The sequence below is a fragment of the Maniola jurtina genome, chromosome 20 (assembly GCF_905333055.1).
Source record: "Maniola jurtina chromosome 20, ilManJurt1.1, whole genome shotgun sequence".
Taxonomy (NCBI): Eukaryota; Metazoa; Arthropoda; class Insecta; order Lepidoptera; family Nymphalidae; genus Maniola; species Maniola jurtina.
In genome coordinates, this window is record NC_060048.1 from 2077349 (window position 1) to 2102021 (window position 24673).

A 24673-nucleotide genomic window follows, 5' to 3' on the forward strand; every position below is an offset into this window, starting at 1 on the left:
GCTGATGAATGGACGGACGGACGGACGGACGGATGGACGGACGGATCAACCCTAAAAAGAATCTGGACAACGGGCGGTCGAAGTGCAGGCATCCAAGTGGTAAATTGCTTGCGGTGGCGTGCGGTGCGGTTGTAGAAAAAGGAGCCTGGAATCTTATTATTATCATTAGGAACTAATGCTTGTAACATCACAATGTAAGACAGTACTGATAAGGTGTTATCATCATCTCATAATATACATATAAGTAGGTAGGTAAACTTTAAACAAGTCGTATGCAAATAATTTTATTTACATTTATGTAAACCATGTAAACATGATAAATAATTTCAATTTATATATTTTATAATGCCGCAGCTACATTAACGCGTTTTTCAACGGCATTTCCCGTTAACCGTAAGTAGGTGTAGCCACGATCAACGCGATAATTTGATCAACGGAATTCACATTGCCGTTTGACGTTAGACGATTTTAGGGGTTAGTCTTATCGCCTAATTTGGACGTTAACAGTTCATGTGTGGCCACTCAGTTGAATGCGTTGATTATCGGCGGAATTATCGCGATAATTATGGCGTTGTTGGGCATTACGTTAATCTTAATGTGACATGAGCATAGCAAGATGAGCTGCGCTGCGGGTGAGCGCAGGTGACATGCGGGTGTTCGGGGCGTCCCCCGCCTCATAACCCGATTACCATCTCAACATGTCGCATACTATAAACAAGCTAACCATGCGAAGCCGGCCGATGCAACTGAGCTAGTAGTTTATAGCTAGGTATTTCAAGCACGTCTCAATGGCATTCATTGAATAAAGCTTAAGAGAAATTCGTCAGAGACATAATCTTGTTCAATTATCGTGAGTCAGAATATTAACCATAATGTTACGATACTATTTACCTTTAAAATACAGTGACTCATGGTTTATATCACTGAGATCAACAATCTCTATCTACTCTCCACTATTAGTTTACTACGCACTGCAGATTTGATCTGTGATAAGAATCGCTTATCAAAACTATGATAAAATCTCTCCTTTATTATCTATCGTGTACCTATCTGCTGAATAAATAGGCGCTTTGAATCGCCAATGACTCATTTAGAAGTCTTTGTAAACTAACTAATTTATTAAAAATAATTGATCTGATCTTCGCAGTTTCGGTCTGACAATATTTCTGAAAAAACTTCCTGCTGTTGGATATGTAAGTAACAATTAGGTAGGCACTAGGCACTTAAAAAACCTACTAAGGAAGGTTTTTCAGAAATGTGAAAGTATTATTCAAAGTCTAAACGCATTCAAAATTTATTTCAGGACTGCGATAGTCCAAAACTGAATTGGCGGGAACCGAGAGTTCCCTCATTCTAGTTCATTCTGATAAAGTCGCTTTGGTCACGCAGGTTTGGATAATGCTTTACTTAATTTTGACATTGACAATGACGGTCAATGTCATGTCAGTGTCATGAATGTCAAATCCGTACCAAAATAAACCAAGTCGATTGCAGCCAGAGTTCAGCTGAAAACAAACAAAATCTTCATAGAAAATCCATAGAACCTGTGAAATTTTGGAAACCCACCTTGAATATACCGGCACTAAAGTCGTACGAGGAGCAAGCCATCGACGCTGTTGTTGGTGTTTTGAACAGGGCTAAAGAGGCGCTGGGGGAAAGGCAGACTTTGAAAGACCTTGCTAGTATGTGTGGTATTGTCACTACCTATCCCTACGAATAATGATAACTACCTGATAAATACCCTATAAATGCGAAAGTGTGTTTGTTTGTTGGTTTACCAAGTTGGTTTATTGATTTGTCCTTCAGTCACCACGAATCGGCGTGTTTAGGGTTCCGTACCTCAAATAGAAAAAAGGAACCCTTAGGATTGCTTCGTTGTCTATCTGTCGTGTCTGTCAAGAAACCTATAGGCATCGATGTATATGGATGGGCCCTTCGAAGATAAAAAACGCGCTCAAAAAGTCAAGAGAAATTGCAAAAGTCTCTTGACTTTGTCAATGACGATGACGTAAGATTCAAGCGTATTTTTGCGGACGGAATTGTATGGGAAAGGCTAATCCATATAGGGTACTTCCCGTTGACCTAGAATCATCAAAGGCAGGTAGATAGGTCTTATAGCACAAGTAAAGGGAAAAATTGGAAAACCACGAATTTGTGGTTCAACACAAAAAAATTAAAAAGTGTTGTACGATGATACGGAACCCTTCGTGTACGAGTCCGACCCGCACTTGTCTGTTTTTACATGGATAACGTAGAAGAATAGCGGATGATTCGCTTACCCAGTGATCAACACTAAATGGTAGCCGTCACACTCATTTTTGACTCACTATTTGCTCTGCACTAGTTACATTGAGAGATATTAAATACTTAATTTTTCATAAAAAATCTTGGATGGATTAAAAATAAATGTCATCAAATGAGCTCGATGGCCATCATTCAGTGTTGATCACTGAGTTAGCAAATAGCGCAGGAATCTACTCAGTTATACATTATGCCTGTAGATTTGAATATAGTTCGAGTTTCTTGCTTGTTCTTCTCGGTAGGAACGGCATTCCGAACCAGTGGTAGATTTTTTGACGATTCAAAAGCACTTGTAAAGGTTTAATTGAATAAAAACATTTTGTTTTTTTTTTATAAATTAGGAAGATTGGATTTTTCAGGCAGTCGCAAGGATTTCTTTCCACCTGCGAAGGTGGCCCTTACATCCCTGAAATGCCCTTTAGTAATCACAAGCGAAGCTTTAATAAGGAACACGATAGAAAAGAAATGGAAGCTCACGGAAAGTTTTATGTACGTTCTAAAGTATATCGACAGTTCCCGGGATGAATGTTCTCAGTATTATTATTTTGAGGTAATCTATATCTATGCTAATATTATAAATGCGAAAGTGTGTTTGTTTGTCCTTCCTGCATGCCCTAACTAAGGCTGGTTTTACAGTGACGCTTACAGTCCGCACGGGTGGTAAGCGCGCGGATGGTAAGCGCGGTGGCCGAATTGCCGTCAGCGCGGGCCATTCGCGCGACATGTAACGATCCAAGAGACGCAAAGCTCGTGGCCTGCGACGCTTACCAACCGCGCTGGCGAAAGCGTCTGTAAAACCACACTAAGCAACCAATCGACTTGATTTTTGGCTTGGATAGTTGAAAGGACGGAGAGTACTTAACTGCTACTTTTTATCCCGGAAAATCACTGAGTTCCCGCGGGATTTTAAAAACCTAAATCCATGCGAACGAAGGCGCGGGCATCTGCAAGTATTAGTATAACCCTCTAATATTCATTAAATTCACTCCTTTTCAACATGAACAACTTATAATCAAGGGGTGGATCGACAAATTCATGAAAAGCCGGCAATTTCTTTTGGTTCAGAAAATTTTCATGGGTGCCTATTCACTAATAACTTTAAATGTATTTGAAGGTTATATACGTGGCAGAAAATGTCGGAATGGATGTCGGAAGCTTAGCGGTTCGTATCCAAGACGTTAAGTAGAAGAAAATACCTAGACTGGATGTCGATCATACTATTTTTTTTAAAGAATATTAGCCATTTGAATCATGACTAACATTCCCCTTTCCCCTCCAACTAAGCGTAAAGCCTGTGCTAGGATTGGGTACGACTATAGTGCAACGAGTGGGGTTTGAACCCGCCGACCTTTCGGATTTCAGTCCGCTCTCCTATAACCGTTGAACTAATTGAAGCTTTATCATTGATCATAATATAAGGATGCCAACGTTCACGATTTCTCGCTGTTCTGTAATAGAATGAACAAATGTTGTAGTTGAAACGTTGACGTACTAAATTTGGATTTCATTCTTTCACCAGGCAGTGTTCAGTCAACCCATACCAGCGTTCCCGATACCCCAGGCCACTGCATCAGTGTTCTTCCGAATTGAAGATAAGCAAATCAAATCTCAGGAAATCAACGGAATGCCGAAGGTTATTACAAATTAAATCCTACTAATATTATAAACACGAAAGTATGTATGGATGCAGGATGTTTGTAACTCTTTCACGCAAGAACTACTTACTGGAAGGATTTGACTGTTTGGAATGGAGATAGATTATACCCTGGATTAACATACAGGCTACTTATTATACCGGAAAATCGAGTTCCCACGGGATTTTTAAAAACCTATATCAGCTGATAACTTTATAGGTTTAATAAAAAGGTCGCCATACTAGCACCTTAGGATCCCAACGTGTATCGGTTTTTCGAACTATGTGCCCTGCCCATTGCCACTTGCTTTGCAATCCGTTGAGCTATATCGGCTCCGGTTCTCCTACGGATTTTTTTGATGTACATAATACAAATAGCTAAAATTGATCTTCATCAAGAGTCAAGGCCCAAGGGTCTTTACTCTTTACTCTACAAGGATAAGGCTGCTTTTCTTTGTAGACTTCACCAGAGATGTGCTATGCTATGTTGCTATGTATGCGTTTGATATCCACCAATCATATTCATTGGTGCACATAGCTTAGCACTGGTAGAAACGGATTCAACTAAGATATGTTTTTATATGGAAGGATGCGCGCTATGGATGCCTGCTATGGGCCGTCGCGAGTGGTGTAGCTATGTGCAGGCACGGCAGGACGCGTGAGCGCCTCTCTCCTCACCGCGTCGCTCTCACCGCTTCCCTACTATCGATACATCGCATAGCTCGAGTTGCGCATCTTTCTCGCGCAGCTACTTTGCGGCGGCGCATCTTCATAGCGCATCCTCCTCCACAGCTACATGGCTTAGTATTGGTGGATACGGTCACATATTTTCTTAGCGTAGATTTCACATCTTCGTAGCATAGCTGCATAGCACATCTCTGGTGGAAAGGCACCCTAATCACACTTCACGTCACACTAATATTATAAAGGCGAAAGTTTGTATGTGTGTGTGTGTGTGTGTGTGTGTGTGTGTGTGTGTGTGTGTATGTTTGTTACTCCTTCACGCAAAAACCACTGGACGGATTTGGCTGAAATTCAGAATGTAGATAGATAATATCCTGGATTAGCACATAGGCTACTTTTTATCCCGGAAAATCAAAGAGTTCCCACGGGATTTCAAAAAAACCTAAATTCACGCGGGCGAAGTCGCGGGCATCGGCTAGTGATTTATATTTTTTCGTGTTAGGTGACGTTCAGAGTGGAAGGGCACCGCGTAGACCACGACATCCGCTACGTCGTTTTGGCAGCAGAATGGCTCCTCGCCGTCATTCAGACGAAGATCAAACTGTTCAGGCGAATCGAGCAGATGCAGATATTTTAATTTTATATACATTTATAATATTATTTTGTTATTTTTGGATTTATTTGATCAGTTTATATGTAAACTTTATTTTACTAACAATAATTCATAGTTATTTTAATTTTATAGCGATGTTTGTATTTTATCATTTCAATTAATCCGTTTTGTATTTTTTTAATATAATTAAAAATTTGGATAATTCGTTCGTCATTCGTCATTTTTCTTTTCTTATAGATTCATTTTGATTTGTATTCTTGTTAATGATTTTATTTTATTTCAATCTGAATACCTACGCGCGTACGCATGGTAATGAAAAGACAGACAATTAATGTTAAATTAACATTAGATTCAAATCAAAAATTTCCTATGCTCGCTCGAAAATAAATTCCCTCGTATCCGACTGTCGCTAATAATGCTAATATAATTAAATCTATAAAATCAAAATCTACTAGTATAACAAAGTGTAAAATTTTCATAGAGATAGATGGTTATAAAACTTTATAGTTTAAAAAGTTTTGGACTCAAAGACAGCAAAGACATCTTGGATGAAGGATATACTATCTCTATGAAAGACATGATCTGAGGGTGAAGTTGACATACTTTGTCAAATCAATTTTAATAAATAAACTTACGCGCTCATTACACACCCAAGAGAATATTTAAGCTCATTGGTATATTTGGATAACAGAATGGATATACCATTAATCAGGTCTTATGAGGAACAGGCCATCGACACTGTGGTGTCGGTACTGAACCGGGCAAAGGAGGCGCTCGGAGAACGACAGACGCTGAAACAGCTTGCTAGTAAGTTCTTTTTTGCAACTATTTTTTTTTATTCAGATACAAGTTAGCCCTTGACTGCAATTTCACCTGGTAGCAGGTGGTGATACAGTCTAAGATAGAAGCGGGCTAACTGGAAGGGATATGGCAGTTATCATTAAACCCATACTACTTTGGTTTCTACACGGCATCGTATTGGAATGCTAATAATCGCTTAGCGGCACGGCTTGGCCATTAGGGTGGTATAGACATCGATGGTGGTAACTAGCCACGGCCGAAGCCTCACACTTCACACACCTCACACATGCAAACTTCGTTTGAGCTCTGAGCTGCCAAAACTCTCATATATCCTTTTCCACTTCGTCAATCCATCGATTTTATTATCCTCTTGAAAATTCAGATTTTGTGGATTAGTGTTAGCTTCGTAAGAGTAAATGAGACGAGTGATTACAGTAATCTCTCAGTAATTTCAGTCGAAAAACTATTATTATTTTAATTTATAGACTAATGCTTTGCTGCAATCAGACCTGCTACCTATTTATATATATAAACTCCATACCCACTCTCGATTTGAATACTATAGTTTTTTGTGCATTAAAAAATAATATTTTATTCCAGCAACCCGCGACACAGTCGCTCCACAAGGGAAGGTGATCCTGACAAGCCTCAAATGCCCCATACCCGTTACTAGTGAAAATCTTATACGGAACACCATAGAAAAGAAATGGAAGCTCACCGAGACCTTTATGTATCATTTAAAGTATGTGAGCAGATCCACGGATGAATGCTCACAGTATTATTACTTCGAGGTAAATATTTGGACCCAAAACGCTGATAGCCACTAGTAAAGATGGGTTTCTTAGTCGGAGGGTCCGATGTTCGATCTTGGGCACACACCTCTTACTTTTCGGAGTTAAATGTGCGTTGGTATTGCTTGCTTTAACGGGGAAGAAAAACATCGTGAGGAAACCTGCATGCTTGAGAGTTCTCCATAATATTCTCAGAAGTGTATGAAGTCAATCCGCAATTGGCCAGCGTGGTAGACTATGGCAATACACTTCTCATTATGAAAGGAGACCCGTGATCACGAGGACAAATATACATAAATTAATGTATCTAAAATCTTAAATATACTTAAATCTAAAAAACCAGCCAAGTGCGAGTCAGGCTCGCGCACCGAAGGTTCTGTACTCGGGTATTTTACCGTCATTTTGCACGATAAATCAAAAACTATGATGCATAAAAATAAATAAAAATCTGTTTTAGAATTTACAGGGAAAGCCCTATCATATGATACCCCACTTGGTATAGTTGTCTTACTTTGAAAATTGAAGCACATTTTAATTTTTTTTTTTAATGAGGTTACCACAAATTCACGGTTTCTGAAGGTCATTGGTTTCTGGATTTATTCCTTTACTTGTGCTATAAGACCTACCTACTTACCTGTCAAATTTCATGATTCTAGATCAACGGGAAGTACCCTATAGGTTTTCTTGACGGACAGACAGACAGACAACAGAGTGATCCTATAAGGGTTCCGTTTTTCCTTTTGAGGTACGGAACCCTATAAAGGGTCAGTATTTACTAAAATATCCCTCACAATTCACCAGGCAATCTTCAGTCAGCCCACAGCCCTGTATCCCATTCCTCAAGCCACTGTATCTGTGTTCTTCCGAGTAGAGGACAAGCAGATATACCCACCAGAGGTCAGAGCAATGCCGATGGTAAGTATAGAAAAAAGTACAGTCAGCAACGAAGCTAGGTTTTCACCCGCCAGTACAAGCGACTATGGGTGGGTGCAAACCTAGCTTTGTTGCTGACTGTACTCTTTGGATGTAAGTAATTAGTGAAATTCTTGATGGTTCTAAATGATTTCATTATTTAAAAAATCGCATGGACATGGAGGTTATAAGGTTTTTTCTATTCGTCGATGAGATTCTGTGACTCATCTATGGTGAAAAGTGATGATACGATGTTGGTTAAAATGGACGTGCGCTCACGCATCGAAAGTTATGTATCTTGGAAGGAAACCTGTATGCAATTGACCACATCACAGGGTGTAATTAGAACCTTAGCAAAAATGAAGACAGATGACAGTACCTACCTACTGATGATTACAGATAAAATACAACAAAAAATGCAAAAAATAATTTTAAAAGTTCGCAATGTATTGCAAATAAAACATCTGGCTGACGCTAGAGGTAAACGGAAGTTGCGTAGATAGGTACCGCGAAGTAAATGCGACGTTATAGGTGGGGCATTGACCCCGAATTTTGCATGCTATACATTGCGGGTTTGAAAAACACTAAATCATTAAAACTACTAATAAAAGGCGAATGGTAATTGGTATTGGATTCTTTCTAGATGACGTTCAGGATCGAAGGCCACCGCTGGGACCACGACGTGCGTCACGTGCTGCTGACGTCAGAGTCGCTCCTCGCGGTCATTCAGATGAAGATGAAGTTCTACCGGCGCATCGAGGAGTTGCAGCTGTTCTAGCGATTGGGAGAGCTGGCACGAAAGTTGTGAGACCGATTGTACGAGTAGCAATTGATAACACACAAACCAACATACTCGTATTATCTTTTCTTCTCTATATTTTAACGACCTCTACTAACCGTACCACGCAGAAGACCAGAAGTTCCATATAAAAATCTTTGCGGGCATTTTAGCTTGCCAAGTTGCCACTATGATGACAAATTAAAGTTAGTATGATGTCGTGTAGAAACCAAAGGGGTTTGGGTTTAATAAAAACTACCATACCCCTTCCAGGTTAGCCCGCTTCCATCTTAGACTGCATCATCACTTACCACCAGGTGTGACTGCAGTCAAGGACTAACTTGTTATAAAAAAAATATTTATTCTTTATATTCATGCGCTTCTTTTTCGGTTCAAACATATTTTAATTTATTTAATACATTTTCTAGTCATAATATTTTTGAATTGATTATATAAAACTTTTCATAGGTAGTTTATTTTTAGTATGCCTAGATAAGTATTACCAATTAATTAATTAATTATTATTAATACTTTAAAATAAATAAATTAAATAATTAAATTTCTTCTTATTTATTTACCTAATGTTTATATTATTATTCATTGATTAATGACCAATGCGACAATAATAACCAGAATGCGATCGAATCAGTTTTTTGATCAAACTTTTTCAATATATTTTTAACATTTCATTGAGTTTGATTCGTTAGTATTTAAAATATGATAGCCAAACCACAGTACGTGAAAAGTCGAGATGGCAATTGGGGACGAGGCAGGGTACGCCCCTCACACCCGAACGTCACCTTCTCACGCCGATTGCCATCTCACCTATCTTGAACTATAAATATAGGCACCTATCATAGATGGTACAGACCTAAGTGCTCAGACCAATAAATAATTTATTATAAACGCTATAGTTATTTCAAAATGAATCATGAATATGCATTCTCAGAACTTAGAAGCTACACACGGATGCCGATAATTTATTTACACGATTAAAGTTATCCTTGAAATTAATTATTATGAACAAGGTTTTTAGGGTTACGTGCCCGAATTTCTTGCTGCCGAGTTTCTTGCTGGTTCTTCTCGGTAGGAAAGGCATTCCGAACCAGTGGTAGATGCTTTTGACGATTCAAAAGAACTTGTAAAAGTCTTATTGAATAAAAATATTTTGAATTTTGAGTTTTGAATGGTGCCAATGGGACCCTACCCGTCCGTCTACCAACAGCCTGACTGTCTGTCAGTTGGCTGTACCTCGTAAACCGTTAAAGGTAGAGAGTTGAATTTTTTATCGTATGAGTACCTATTATCGCTATTACTTACTACAATTAACAATTTTTTTAGAATGGCCGTCATCTAAATTAAAAGTAAATTAAAAAGTACACAGTCTCGTACCTACGATAATATCACAGTTTTAAGTATATCGTAAATCTGTGATAGTACAGAACCCTTTGTATGCGAGTTCAACTCGCACTTGACTGGTATTATTATTTACAAAACGATTCAGGTTTTACTGGAAGAATGTTAGATTGGGATCGTTTTGTTAATTTACTTTTAATTGGCAATAATTTTGATTATTTATTATCAAAAATAGACGCTATAAAATCCTAAATATTTGAGTTCCAAGATATTCCTGGAATTAGATGTGACTGGGAGGTAAATATTAGCTTACATCGAAAAAATCTTCCTAAGTAGGTATATTAAAAAAAAAAACATTTTTTCGTTTTGATAGTCATAGTCATAGTCATTTATGCTTGATAATATACGTTATACGTCAATCCAATAATTCAAATTATTTTTATAATAAAATGTCACAATATTTTTTCTTATACATATAGAATAAACTAGCTGTTGCCCGCAGCTTCGCCCGCGTGGATTGGTCAGATCCCCTGCAGCATCAGGATTGAGGAGTTGGACTCCAAATTTTTTATGAAACAATGTCGCAAAGTTCCTCTATCGATTAAAAAAGAAATGACGCAAATCGGTTCAGAAATCTCGGAGATTTCAGTGTACATAGGTAGAAAAACACAACTCCCTTTATGAAAGTCGGTTAAAAAGTAGCCTATGTTACTCTTTGGTCAATCCTCTACTTGTCTGTGAAAATCCCGTCAAAATCGGTTCAGCCGTTCCCAAGATTAGCCTTTTCAAACAGACAGACAGACAGACAGACAGACAGACCGACAGACAGACAGACAGACAAAAATTTTAAAAACGTGTGATTCGGTTATAGTATCGTTCAAATAACCATATGACCTTAATATGCGGTAGTTATTTCGAATTTACAGACAGACACTCCAATTTTATTTATTAGTATAGATTACACATCGATGAGATTACAATAATAAATATTATAAAATTTTTGTCTTCAATCTTTCTAAGTAAGAATTCATTATAACTGTAGAAAGACTCCTCGACAAGCCAGCTTTATATTTTATTATGTATAGCTTGCATCCTAGACACGGGCATACCTTTTATTCCGGAAAATCAAAGAATTCTCACAGGATTCTTAACAAAACTACTTAAATATAAGGTGTAACCAGAACTATTGTATTATTTTATTGTGTACTAATGTATTATACTACCTAAACACAATCCAATGCCAGTAATCACTAGCCTTATGTAATACTTTTAGTGATTAATATTCTTCAAGCCCGCAATGTATAGCTTGCAAAATTTGGGTCAATGCCACAGATAGGATTGACTCCGAGTGAGCTATGAACGTAACGTTCGTTGACCTCTAGCGTCAGTCAGATGTTTTATTTGCGATCTATTGTGAAATTTTAAAAATACAGGATTAAAAAAAAGTCGCGTTTGTTGTGGTACCTTATCAGTAATCATCAGTACTACCACCTGTCTTCGTTTTTGCTAGCGTCCTGGTTACACCTTTAATTTACGGTCGAAGTCGCAGGTGTTAGCTATAGTAGGTACCTATGCTATAAAAAATAGCCTCACCTAACTGGTTCAAAATGGATTAACTATTAATGTGTGTACTTATGTACCAATGGGAGATTTTATTGTGAATATATTATTACATTACATGCCTTCAAATGCATAATATGAAAGTGAAAGTCATCTATAGTTACACAAGCATGATCGCTTGGAATATAGATGATCGTCGCCTTTTGCTAAACCACAGTTTCGCCGATCTATTTCTAATCTCGTAATTTTATATTTGTGAAAATATTTATATTCTTGTTTAGAATTCTGTAGTAGGTAAGTCCCATGTCCCATTTAGGTAGGTATATATTTTCATTGAAGTTTTTTTAAATGTTTTTCCTTTCGGAACACGTTTCACTCCTTATGGCATCTTTTATTAATTTATTAACTTACCTACTTTCGTAAGGCCTTCTTGTACAACTGTAACGTAGCTCTAGCCTCATCCTTTAGATTAGAGGTTGGGATAGGGCGCCGTTACAGCCCCTCGCGAGGAACTGTGGGTGATGGACATGGGGTGGTCCATCGTTCACATTGTGATCCTCGGGTTGGTCCCCGTGCTATGGTTCCGGCATGTCTCTAACGGTGTTTGAGGGCACGTAGTGTCCCAGTGGTGGGTCTGCTGCGGCGGACATCCGCTGACGGAGTAACGAGGTGTAGTCGGTCCCTTGTGCTTGCTTCGTCATCAGCGGTGGGATGGAACTTCGTAAGGTTTTTAGTTGGTAGGAGTCCGACATAACCACTGTACTTCCCCGTGGCCGGTGGTATCCATGAGGGATTTTCCTCACGAGAGAAAAAAAGGCGCCGTTACAGCCGAAGCGTGGGAAATCTTCCCATCTCTCCACCTCGTTACGAACACATCTCATTCAAGTTGATTCCACCCTTGAGCTATTTAGGCGTATCAATTTGTTAGTTTTCCAATAAAAACACCCGCATTGTCGATCGATTTGTTTTAATTATATGGGCGACATAATCAGTTGTTAATAATGATCCCTCTTTTAAAAACAAGGCTATCGAAATTCAACTGGGTTTTAATTTAAGGTAAGATTAATTGGGCCTAGGTATGTGCCTACCTAATGATAGCGTGGTGACTAGTCTTGCTGGGAGCTCTTCTGAAATTATGGGCCATTTTTGTTCAAAATTTCTTGCTGGAAGTCTGCCTGCTAGTCCTGATATAACTACGCAATTTGTATGAAATGGTCTGATCGGTAGTCGGAGTAGGTACGGTGACCTTAAAGTTTGAATTTTCTCATAATACAGGTATCGTGAGAAAAATTTGGGGAAATCTAAGCCGACGAGACATTGTCACTTGTACTATATTATAATGAGCAAAGATTTGAATGTTTGTAATAGAAATTGATAAACTCTGAAACTACTGAACCGATTTTAGTGTACCTAATTGTTTTACCATTAGGAAGCTACTTTATATACAACTATAAACTATATTATATATTAAATTCCAACAACAATCATAGGAGGAGTAGGTAAGTACATAGTCATACTAATATTATAAACGCGAAAGTATGTTTGGACGGATGTTTGTCACTCTATCATGCAAAAACTACTGGACGAATTTGACTGAAAGGAATGGATATAGATTATACCCTGGATTAACACATAGGCTACTTTTTATCCCGGAAAATCAAAGAGTTCCCACGGGATTTTTAAAACCCTATATCCATGAGAACGCAGTTGCGGGCATCAGCTAGTATACGTATACGTAGGTAGGTAGCTAGTATATGGTTCACCGTGAAACGTTAAAAGGCATAAAAACCCAACAGATCATAGACTTTTACTATAATTACATCTATCTCTATGTATTACTAGGCTCTACCTCTGTGACTCTACCAGGCTCTATGGTCTACCTGAGAGGTGAGTCACCCTGCAAAACCACGTTTCGCACAACCGTGGCATAATGACCTAAACCTGTCAGGCTGTCATTCCGTGCCGATACCATGCGCGCGCGCACGTACCAGTTGTTCATAATACCATTATCATCACAACGTTCCATATTTAAAACGAAATCTTGAATGAAAAGTGTGTTTCTAAGTTATTCCAAAGTGATAGACGGTTATGTTTGAATGAATAGTGCGTTCTGAAAGTTATATTCAAGTGTTTTCAATCGGCATTGTTATTTTAAAGCAGTTTAATTGATATGAAAACGTACGATATTTAAAAGGAAAATTGTTGAAATAAAAGTGGTTTTATCTAATTTCAAAGTAGTTTAATATCTGGAATCTCGTTAGAAGTTTAAATTTATAAGTGTGGTACACTTTTCTGTTAACAGTTGTTTTATAAAATCTTGAATGAAAATTGGGTGCTATTAAATTAATTTTCTATCCGAAAATCTATTAGAAGTGATATTTTATGAAAAGTGTGGTGCACTTTCCTGTGAAAGTGTTTTAGAAGTGAAATGGTGCGTACGTATAGGGTTGTCACTTGTTTCAAGATGCCAAAAAGGTCGAAAGTGAATCCCGCCCCTAGCGGCGAAGGGGTGTTCACCATTGACATGTCTTCTACTTCTACATTGGATATTGCTGTAAGTATATAATAGAAATCGATTATTTTAATTTGGTACAGTGCGATTTCATTTTGTCGTAACGTTTTCGATTTTGAACCTTATGTGCTTAGTTTTAAGGGTTGTTTTCGTATATAATATACCTAATAGATAGGAATTATTGAGATACTAGCTGATGCCCGCGACTTCGTTCGCGTGGATGTAGGTTTTTAAAATTCCCGTGGGAACTCTTTGATTTTCCGGGATAAAAAGTAGCCTATGTGCTAATCCAGGGTATAATCTATCTCCATTCTAAATTTCAGTCCAATCTGTCCAATAGTTTTTGCGTGAAGGAGTAACAAACATACACACACACACACACACACACACACACACACACACACACACACACACACATACAAACTTTCTCCTTTATAATATTAGTGTGATTATGCGTATTTGATCTGCGTGGCGGATATTGTCTCAATCATAGAGATAGTAGGTAATTAATTCTATCTTAGCTATGGTCTCAATAGCTATGATTTATTCCATACCTACTTCATTGACTCTATTAATTTTACTCTCACGAGAATAGTAATATCTCCGGTTTTTTTAATGTAGCAGGTAAATATGTAGCGAACGAAACGAGGGCGCTAGGCGGGTCACTTGATGTTAAGTGATTACCACCGCCCATAAACATTAATTTGCAGCACCAGAAGAACCACCAATAAAATATATGTATTGCCGACTTTTCATACCAACCAACCTACAGTACCTAACTAGTAGGTACCCAGTTACAAAATCGGTCACACGAGGACGAGGGTCACATCGTACAGGAAATAACACTTCTTAATTTTTTTTTAATTTTCATTGCGGCCATTTTGTCATTTTTAATATAATTGTTGTTATAGTGGCAATAGAAATAGGTAGGTCCATATTCTGTGAAATTTTCAATTCTCTATCTATTACGGATAGAGAATTTATTCAGTAGATACCGCCAGTTAGTTATTAGTTCAGGAGATACCGCCCGCTGAGAGACGGACGGACGGACGGACAGCGGAGTCTGGTGTGGGTTGGTTACCGGGCACAGCACCCTGAAAAGAAAACATTTCGAGGCGTGTTCATACAATGTAGATATTAGGGGCGAAAAAACTCTGATGTTTCGCAAGCAATAAACAATTGTCATGTTCCAGATAAGGTACTGTTTCTGAGATATACATCGGTATTCAAATTTATAATACCAGATACACGAAGTAGGTAGGTACTTATTCATAAAATATAAATCTTATTCAGAACATATTGTAACAAGTTTAACAGGCTCTCCTAAACACAGTAGGTCAACTTTCTCTTTGGCGTATTATATTCGATAATCCTGTATTGAAAAATTCATACTAAGTAACTATAAAAGCGTTTACACACTGTCAAGAAAGAGTGCAAAATATTCTTGCTAGTTATCGAAACAAATTAAATAAGGCGTTTATGCGGGATTCTATAAAACAGACGCCATAGACCAAGGGTCCCCGAACTCATTAGCGCACGGAACCCTAAGCGTTAAAAAAACTAGGGACCCCTCGCCTATAGCACTCGAGGATAATGTAGATAAGTACATCATTAAAAGAATTTTCAAAACCAGGTCATTGGTTTCAGAAATGACCCCCTAGATCCATACTTACACCTCTTTATAATGTTAGCGTGTGTGGTGCCGGCGGCGAATAGTACCAACCCATTTCATCCCGTGGGTGTCGTAAAAGGGAATAAAGGAACACAGAAGACGGGCAGCAGCGTCTCTGACATCTTACTCCGTTCGACATCTTACTGCGATCGCCAACCCGCCTGCCAAGCGTGGCGATTATGGCAATTCCTCCCAAATGTTTGGGAGAGGCCCTTGCCCAGCAGTGGGATCCCTACGGGCTACTAAAAAAAAAAAAAAAAAAAAAGCGGGCTCACCGACTAGATAATATTATCAGTAAGCAAACATTTTTCTTTTAACGCCACCACAAAAATCTTTAAAAAAATATTTAATTTACCTTAAGCTTGTATAGTAAAATGAACCTTAACATTAACACCATAGATTGAAAATCACTTATCAGTGATTTCGTTAAGGTTTTCGCGGTTTTGTTGGCTTTACGGAAGCGAGCGGTATTCAAGGTTATTAGCTGTCTACCATGTGTTTACATAGTTCGCCACTTAACATTTTTACATACTTAATTAATTAATAAGTACCTAAGTACGTAATATACTTAATGAATTTATTATAATATATGTTACGTAATTAATTAATTAAAAGTTTTAGAAATTATCAATAAATGTTGTACCGGTTTCAAAAGCCAAACTTTTTTTTAAACCAGTTAACTATCTCCAAACTAGGAAACGGTTATTGAAATTTTTCCGTAGTTTTCCTTTAATTATTTCAAAAATATCATCTAGCTTATAAAGCATGTAGCTTGGCTTCTCCTTTCAGCAAAGGTTGCCTGGTAGAGATTGCTCCAAGCAATAAGGCCGCCTTTGCACACAATTGTTTTTTCTGTTTTCTTCTTTCTGTGTTGTGTTTCTTTATATGTGTTTTTATGTGCAATAAAGTGTTCTATATATCTATCTATCTATCTAGGTACAACTTACGAGTTATTTCTATTACTTACTAGTAATAAAATAATCATTTAATCATTTGTTTACTCGAAACTAAAAATACTTTGGAGTTACTAATTAATGTTTTGTCACCTATCACTCCTATCAGTGAGAATAATGGCCTATTAAATAATATATTTTATTAATATTAGTACTTACAATGTTACGTTATCGTGCCCTTCGTCCTACTGTGCGTTTAAATTATAAGATCATAATTATTTGAAATGTTAAACTTATAGTTATTGATATTATGACTCAAGCTAATCCGGCGGTTTGGTTTGAGTTTAAAAATCGGTGAAGTGCTGTTTCCAAAAATCTTAAAAACTGCTTCATTTTTGACTGAAAATCCAAACAGACCGTACAAATTTTCATGGATAAGTATATCGCGAAAAATTGAGGAATTTCACGCTTTTGAAACAGAACCTGGGTAACTTTATAAACACGATCTTACAAAAAAAGATTCCTACGGATTGAGAACCTCCTCCTTTTTTGAAGTCGGTTCAATACCATACATGAGAGGGGTCAAGCACCTTAATACAATGTTAAAAGCATTTAAACAAAACGACTGCTCAGCTGTTGACTGTTTTTTGGGTTCCGTAACTCAAAAGGAAAAACGGAACCCTTATAGGATCACTTCGTTGTCTGTCTGTCTATCTGTCACTCCGTCTGTCGTGTCTGTCTACAGACATATCTATGGTCTACAGGGTAGGTATTTCCCGTTGACCTAAAATCATGAAATTTGGTATAGGTAGGTCTTATAGAACAAGTAAAGGAATAAATATGAAAACCGTGAATTTGTGGTTACATCATTAAAAAAAAATTAAAATGTGTTTTATTTTCAAAGTAAGATAACTATACCAAGTGGGGTATCATATGAAAGGCCTTTACCTGTACATTTTAAAACAGATTTTTATTCATTTTTATGCATAATAGTTTTCGATTTATCGTGCAAAATGACGAAAAAAATACCCGAGTACGGAATCTTCGGTACGCGAGTACGACTCGCACTTGGCCGGGTTTTTTTTGTCAACATAAGCATATAAGTTAAGTTACACGATACATCTACTCATGTGATGATATGTTTTTTTTTGTAATAATTATGACAACATTGCTCATGAATATTTATGAGAAGTTGGTACTTATATTAATTATTAATTTCTTTTGTTTATATCTGCGTGTGGGTGCACGCAAAGTATTTTAAAGGAATGCTCTATAGGTACTAACCTACTATAAGTATAATTTTCTATTCTAATTCACATGTCTATCCTTCGTATAGATATTGGATATTGATAAGATAAGGATATTGATAAGACATTATTCGCTTGTCAATTAATATGCCTCTCAATATAGCTTCAAAAGAAACTGTCTTGTCTCTATACCTATTAAGTGCATCTAGGTAATTTAAAAAGAAGCAATAGGATTGGCATTGAGAAAAATATCTGTAACTGTAATTATTATTATCTTTTCTCGATGCCAATCCTGATTCCTAACCAACCGCAAGATAGGTGATGCTGACATCTTTTTACTAACATTACCTATCTATCAACCAAGTGTTAATTAGACGTGTGATGATAAAATTGCCTTATTAACGAGCTTTGGCCTTTTATAGCATTTATACAGGGTGTTTGGTAATTAGTATATAAAGACGACACGTACCCATGCTACTTTAATCTGATAAATACAATGCTGAAGTATAATGACGAAATAAAATTACAAAAATTTCCATACAATATTTAACAAAATAAATTATGTCAAAGTTTTCATGACCCTAACGTGCCCTAACTCACTGAGATCGTTAGGGCCATGAAAACTTGGACATAAAAAAAAATTGTATGGAAATTTTTATAATTTTATTTCGTCATTTTACTTCAGCATTGTATTTATCAGATCAAAGTAGCATGGGTACGTGTCGTCATTATATACTAATAATCAAACACACTGTATATGATATAAATCAGAAAATACAATAAATCACTCGCTGATAATAATTGAGTCACTAGTAAGTCATATGGAGTTATATTATAAAGCTTACAATTGTTTTAATTTATCACTACAATATTGGTATCTAATGTTTACCGTGTTTAAGAGCCTTGATAGCCTAGTGGTTAATACATCCGCCTCCAATTCAGGAGGTCGGAGGTTCTATCCCGGGCACGCACCTATAACTTTTCAGAGTTATTTGTGTTTTATACATAGGTACGTATATTACATAATTTTTGATGGGTACTTTTGGTCCAGGGGCAACCAGGGTGGACTTTTTGACGATTGTAAATATTAATGTTAATTTATAATTATTAAGTTGCCGATTTTAGGTTTTGACATTAAAAAATTGGATTTTATATTATGACGTAAGATTTTTAAATGTAATAAAATATGAATGACCAAAAAAATTTATGGATAATATAATATAAAAAAAATATGCGGTTACATTCTATACTCCGACATTTATTATATTTTTTTAAATCAAATACAACCCTGGAAAGGGTATGTCACACCTACCTAAGTACCTACCTACGCAAAATCGCTTGAAATTGACGGCTGGAGAGTGGCCAGAATAAACTCATAATTAGAAACCCTTGAATAATACAACCTACTTGAGTTGAAAGGTCGTTTCGTGAAACCCCCAAAATGCCATTTCGAAATTCCAACCGTGTCAAACGTAATAATTCCTGACTCTGGTCGTAGGATTCCTAAAATAACGCGAAGTTCCTTGAGAGCTTTAAATAACTCAATGTACCTCTTTAATAATATGAAATGTAGTCACAAAGGAATTCCCAACACAATCATCCGAGTTATTCCTACAAAGCCTTCGAAACTTTGCGCATGATTTACGCCAAAATGAACCTTATTACAAACCTGTGAGAAACTTAATTCGCATAAAGTTTTGCTTTTGTTACAATGCATTTAAACGTGGGTCGGTGTGAAATACGTCTTATTGTATTTGGTTTTGAGATTTAAAAGCCAGTGATGGCTTTATTAAAACAATAGAAACGTGACTATAAAAACCTTCACCTATGCAGAAGATTTTTTCTCAGGTTCCGTATACGAAGAGTGCCAACGGGACTCTAGTCACAAAGCCTCCGCTTTCCCTCCTTCTGTCTGTCAGCTGGCTGCAATTAGATTACCTAGTAGGTACCTATTATCTATCTCACGAACCGTAATAGGTAGAGAGTTGAAATTTTCACAGTGTGTATGTAAATCCATTGCCGCTGTAACAACAAATAATAAGGAACCACGAATTTGAAATGGCCGCAATGCAAATTAAAATTAAATTCAAAGTAAGTACTGGTGGTAGGTACGATGGTACGGAACTCTTCGTGTGTGAGTCCGACTGGCATTTGACCGGTTTTATTTAAAACTAGTTTATGCTCGCGGCTTTGTTCGCGTGGACTACACAAATTTCAATCCCCCTTGGGGTTGGATTTTTGAAAATCCTTTCTTCGTCATACTATGACATCTATGTGTTGAGTACATTGAAGTCAATGACATCATAATAGCTATCTGCATGCCAAGATTGAGCTCGATCCGTCCAGTATTTTGAGCTGAGCGTTGATAGATCTGTCAATCAGCTTTGCATTTTATATATTTAGATAGATACCTCCATATATTTAAATCAAAAGGTTCTAAGCATGTAAAATACATATAATAATCCAAGATAGGTTCTGCATCAGTTAGTTTAATGTATCATCTTCATGATTCACGAGTGCTGATGGTAATGTTTGATCCAGCAGAGAATAATCCAGTTATTTGTCATGAGAACATCATCATCGGCATAGACGGCAGGTCATCCTTCAGTTTTTATTTTATTTATTTATTTTCAATCACCAAAAAAGAGACCAATATTGGTTTCTTCCATATGCCAAAGAGTTACAGCCGGGTAGAGACGATAGCACAGAATAATATAATAATACTGACGATAGAGAACAGAACAGAAGTAGGTAAATATGTTTGTTAACCGACTTAAAAAAGAGGAGGTTCTCAATTCGTCGGAATCTTTTTTTATTTTATTTTTTTATTGTTCTGTTTTAAGTCTGAGGGAAAGCAAAGTTAGTACGCTATATAGATTGAAGTAAAGTCTAACTTATCAGTTATCATCGATTAAAAAAGGTAAGTACCATAATAATATTTGACCAGTTAATTCCCTGACCCATGGTTGTAACCGATGCGTAACGGCAGTAGGTATTGTGATTGTACAATAACTGCATGACAGGAAACGCATTGTCCCTATGAATTTATATTATACGAGTAGGTAAATCAGTGTCATAGGAAATTCCCACTAAACGATAATAAAATAACATTAAATAGGTTAAACTATGCAAAAGAAAATGCACCCTGAATTAAATGAAAAGGATCTGATTGTCTCAAGCAATTACTCAAGTCTCAAGTCACCAAGTCGCGCCTAAAGAAGCTTTACTTCATAAACTAAATATTTTTCCTACCAAGGAGAGCCAAGGACTACGTATGTTATTGCTTAAGTTATAAATCCATGGAATTTACCAAGTTTTACCTAAGCACCTAGTTTATTAGTTCTAATATTTTATAAGTTTGAATCCTAATTTACGTACATGTCATATTATTATGTATTCTGAGCCTAAGTTCAATAGGTACAAGCCGGACCCAGTGTTTCAATCATTTTAACATATTACCTTCTACTGTGGAAGTTGTAATAAAAGATGTTTATTACTTCCTACTTCTTATGTAGGTATGTAATTGTACATACTTGAGCCGAAACACGCGATGTTTCGCGTGATTTGCGCTACTTGAGAATATTATTGATTTTACTTGCATTCCTGCCGAGGTACCTACCTTCAGTACTGATGCTTTATTTATTTTTAGTTACCTATGTAGCCTTAAGGTATCATAAAAATTATAAAAAAAAATTGGTTGTCTGTAACGTCGGTTTACTGACGATAGTACTGTTGAACGTGACAACAAAGGCCGATTGTGCTTCTTTGTCGCTCGTTCCGCGCTCTCGCTTGCACTTCAAGCCTTACATGGAACGCCTCAGAGCGAGGTAACGCCGCATGAGTCATGTTTTTTCGTGCGTGCAGCCGGCTCTATCGAATTATAAGACGTTGTCACATCAAAAACCAGCTGATGCCCGCGACTTCGTTCGCGTGAATATAGATTTTTAAAAATCCCGTTGGAACTCTTTGTTTTTCTGGGACAAAAAGTAGCCTATGTGTTAATCCATGGTATAATCTACCTCTCTTCTGAATTTCAGCTAAATCCGTCCAGTAGTTTTTGCGTGAAAGAGTAACAAACATACACATATACACACAAACTTTCGCCCGTATAATATTAGTGTGATAGTGTCAATGTACCTAGATATTGAGGTCCTTGTACAGTCAGTTATATGGCACTGTTCCAAATCAAAAACAAAACAATAAAAAGAAAGGTCCTGAATCATTCACTGACTTGAACAATGACACATGGTGCCTGAATGGTTCCTAAAGAAACTTGACTATGAATTCCATTGATAGAAAGCTGAAATTTTGCACAAAGCTAGTACCTAGGTAAAGCCATACTCTCGTTCCTCCTTATACATCTTGAGGGGATGAGATTTTATTGCTCAATCCTCGTCGCTGTTAGGAGTTTTAGTCGTTTTAGTGGTTTTAGGGGTTCTCGGCAACGGATAACCCCAAATTGTAGTTTTGAGTTGTCGACAAAACATGGGGATTTAGAAAAACTGATGTCTACAAAATTAGATCTATGCTACATAATATTGCCAAACTAAAACTTGTCCTACATTTAACATTACACACCTTTTTGTAAGAAGATCAGTTTTTTAAAATTGCCACTTTTTGGTACTATCAATTTTTTTTAGAGTTATCCGCTTTTTAGCAAAAGAACGGCAGTAATGACTGGAAAAACAGTCATCAACATTTATGGAAGACATAAAAAATTCATAAATCAGGCACCAAAGCTGACCATGGGAACTCGAAAATCGTTCTAAATGTTAATAGGTAGGTGCAATATAGTTTTTTATTCCGTCTATTGTTGTTTTTTATCTGTGTAGAATCTTTAAAGGTTACTCTGTAATCCTTTCTGAGAAACTTGGAGCTATTAATACCTACCTGGGTTCACATAAATCTATACTAATCTATATTCTATACCTACTCTATACTAATAAATAAAATTGAGTGTCTGTCTGTAATTTCGAAATAACTACCGCATATTAAGGTCATATGGTTATTTGAACAATACTATAACTGAATCACACGTTTTTAAAATTTTTGTCTGTCTGTCTGTCTGTTTGAAAAGGCTAATCTTCGGAACGGCTGAACCCATTTTGACGGGATTTTCACAGACAAGTAGAGGATTGACCAGGGAGTAACATAGGCTACTGTTTTAACCGACTTTCAAAAAGGGAGTTGTGTTTTTCTACCTATGTAAACCGAAATCTCCAAGATTTCTGAACCGATTTGCGTCATTTCTTTTTTAATCGATAGAGGAACTTTGCGACATTGTTTCATAAAAAATTTGAATTCCAACTCCTCAATTCTGATGCAGCATGGGATCTGACCAATCCACGCGGGCGAAGCTGCGGGCATCAGCTAGTTTTTAATAAGAACATAGGTAAAAGCAACGTAAATGAAGCAGGCTTTTTAGAATTCCGTAATCCGTACGCCAACGAGACTTACGTTATTACTAAGCCACCGTTGTCTGTCCGTCCGTTATTCTGTCAGCGGGCTGAATCTCGTAAACCGTAATAGGTAGATTCGAAATTAATTTTCACTGAATAGCTATGTTTCCTATTACAGCTTTAACAACAAATAATGAAAATTTCAAAATGATCGCCATGAAAATTTAAAAAAAAAACAAAAGTGCTATTTCTTGTACGATGGAACGGAACTCTTTGTGTGCGAATCCGACTCGCACTTGGCCGATTTTACAATAACAGCAACAGCGCGGATTTTATGAAAAGTCTAGATTTTCCTGACAGTATTTGAACCTGCAATTTTAGTCATGGTAAGACATGAAGGAATTCATTTCTATCCACTGGGCCATAACGGCTTTCAATTGAATGCATTATTAATTCTTGCTCGTGTATACTGGAGATTGCAATCAAATAAATAAGGAACAAAAGCAATAAATAACATATTGAACATAATTTAATTATCTGTTAATTATTGTTGTTTATGTAACGCAGTTCACTGTATTTCCTGGAAGACGAAACTTAATCATCAGCTGCCATCATAGAGTTAAAGAACAGCGCCATCTAGCGAACAGTAGTTTTACTAATATTTAAAGCGCCATCTAGTATCGAGTGGAAATAAACTATAATGTAAACATTACGGTTCCTAGGACGAAACTTTTTTTTTAAATGATTTAGGTATAATATAGGAATAGGTTATTACCTATAAAATTTAAAAGCAAACATTATTATTTTACTAATGGATGATTATAAAAAAAAAAACATGATAAAATTATTTTACCTATTCAATATCCATAATAAAATTCCTAAACGCATCCATCAAGGATCAATACAGGGTGTTTATTTTTTAATTTATTTTTGAATTGTTTTTAATTTAATATTCTACTTATCTTAAATGGTACTTTATTTTTGACGTTTTAAATTTGTTTTAAATTTAATATTTTCTACTTATCTTAAATGTTACTTTTGACGTAAAGATAATGATGATGAAAGATTGATTAAAAAAACTAATTGTATCTTATGATTCGATTAACTCCAACGCCTCTAAGAAAAGTTGCAGCGTGAGAAATCGGATTATACAATTATAGCGCTAACATTATAAATCTCTAAGCTCATCGTTTTATAACTAGTTATAATTAGGTAATTTTGCGCTTGGCTTAGCTTCTCTTGCCTGAAAATAAACAAACAAAGGTTTAGTTCGAGATTCTAGTGAACCGATTTACTTTATGCTTTCGAATTGGTATTTTTTTCATGGGTTTAAGTGATTGAAGCACACTATTCCAGTTTTATAATTATTGTTATCAGCGCATATTATATCAGTGGACTTTGTCATATAATAATAATTTGTATTAGAAATCTTCGCAATAAAAACTGCTAGAGTAGATACTACTATATTTATCTTTGAACAAATTATGTCATCGCTGTTACGAATAGTAAACAAAAATGACC

The 24673-nt window shown here is 36.5% G+C and overlaps 3 protein-coding genes across 4 annotated transcripts in view; all 3 read left to right on the plus strand.

The window, feature by feature from the left end:
- Positions 1-1435: 1435 nt before the first annotated feature.
- Positions 1436-5314, plus strand: LOC123875830. The gene is made up of 4 exons (XM_045921876.1): positions 1436-1682; positions 2661-2851; positions 3821-3934; positions 5121-5314. Exons 1-4 carry the CDS (start codon positions 1436-1438, stop codon positions 5253-5255), a joined length of 687 nt encoding a protein of 228 aa, XP_045777832.1. The 3' UTR covers positions 5256-5314.
- Positions 5315-5856: 542 nt separating this feature from the next.
- LOC123875763 lies at positions 5857-8782 on the plus strand. 2 transcript variants are annotated; one of them, XM_045921804.1, is made up of 4 exons: positions 5857-6038; positions 6633-6823; positions 7625-7738; positions 8379-8782. In XM_045921804.1, the coding sequence occupies exons 1-4, from the start codon at positions 5924-5926 to the stop codon at positions 8511-8513; spliced, it is 555 nt and encodes a 184-aa protein (XP_045777760.1). In that variant the 5' UTR covers positions 5857-5923; the 3' UTR covers positions 8514-8782. The 2 variants fall into 2 exon arrangements, with proteins under 2 accessions (XP_045777760.1, XP_045777761.1); XM_045921805.1 differs by having other exon boundaries at positions 7625-7720.
- Positions 8783-13393: 4611 nt separating this feature from the next.
- LOC123875747 (phospholipid phosphatase 2-like) overlaps positions 13394-24673 on the plus strand; it is a 72562-nt gene continuing 61282 nt past the window's right edge. Inside the window, exon 1 of the mRNA XM_045921778.1 lies at positions 13394-13983. Within this exon, the coding sequence (XP_045777734.1) occupies positions 13858-13983 (126 nt within the window). The 5' untranslated portion in view covers positions 13394-13857. The remainder of the gene's footprint in view (positions 13984-24673) is intronic.

What these genes read in the sequence shown, in the direction of transcription:
- LOC123875830 (XM_045921876.1), top strand. Translation starts at nt 1,436, where the DNA reads ATGTCATGTCAGTGTCATGAATGTCAAATCCGTACCAAAATAAACCAA. An exon ending in GACTTTGAAAGACCTTGCTA is followed by an intron (nt 1,683 to 2,660) that starts GTATGTGTGGTA and finishes TGGATTTTTCAG; the next exon opens with GCAGTCGCAAGGATTTCTTT. An exon ending in CTCAGTATTATTATTTTGAG is followed by an intron (nt 2,852 to 3,820) that starts GTAATCTATATC and finishes TTCTTTCACCAG; the next exon opens with GCAGTGTTCAGTCAACCCAT.
- LOC123875763 (XM_045921804.1), top strand. Translation starts at nt 5,924, where the DNA reads ATGGATATACCATTAATCAGGTCTTATGAGGAACAGGCCATCGACACT. An exon ending in CACAGTATTATTACTTCGAG is followed by an intron (nt 6,824 to 7,624) that starts GTAAATATTTGG and finishes ACAATTCACCAG; the next exon opens with GCAATCTTCAGTCAGCCCAC. An exon ending in AGGTCAGAGCAATGCCGATG is followed by an intron (nt 7,739 to 8,378) that starts GTAAGTATAGAA and finishes GATTCTTTCTAG; the next exon opens with ATGACGTTCAGGATCGAAGG.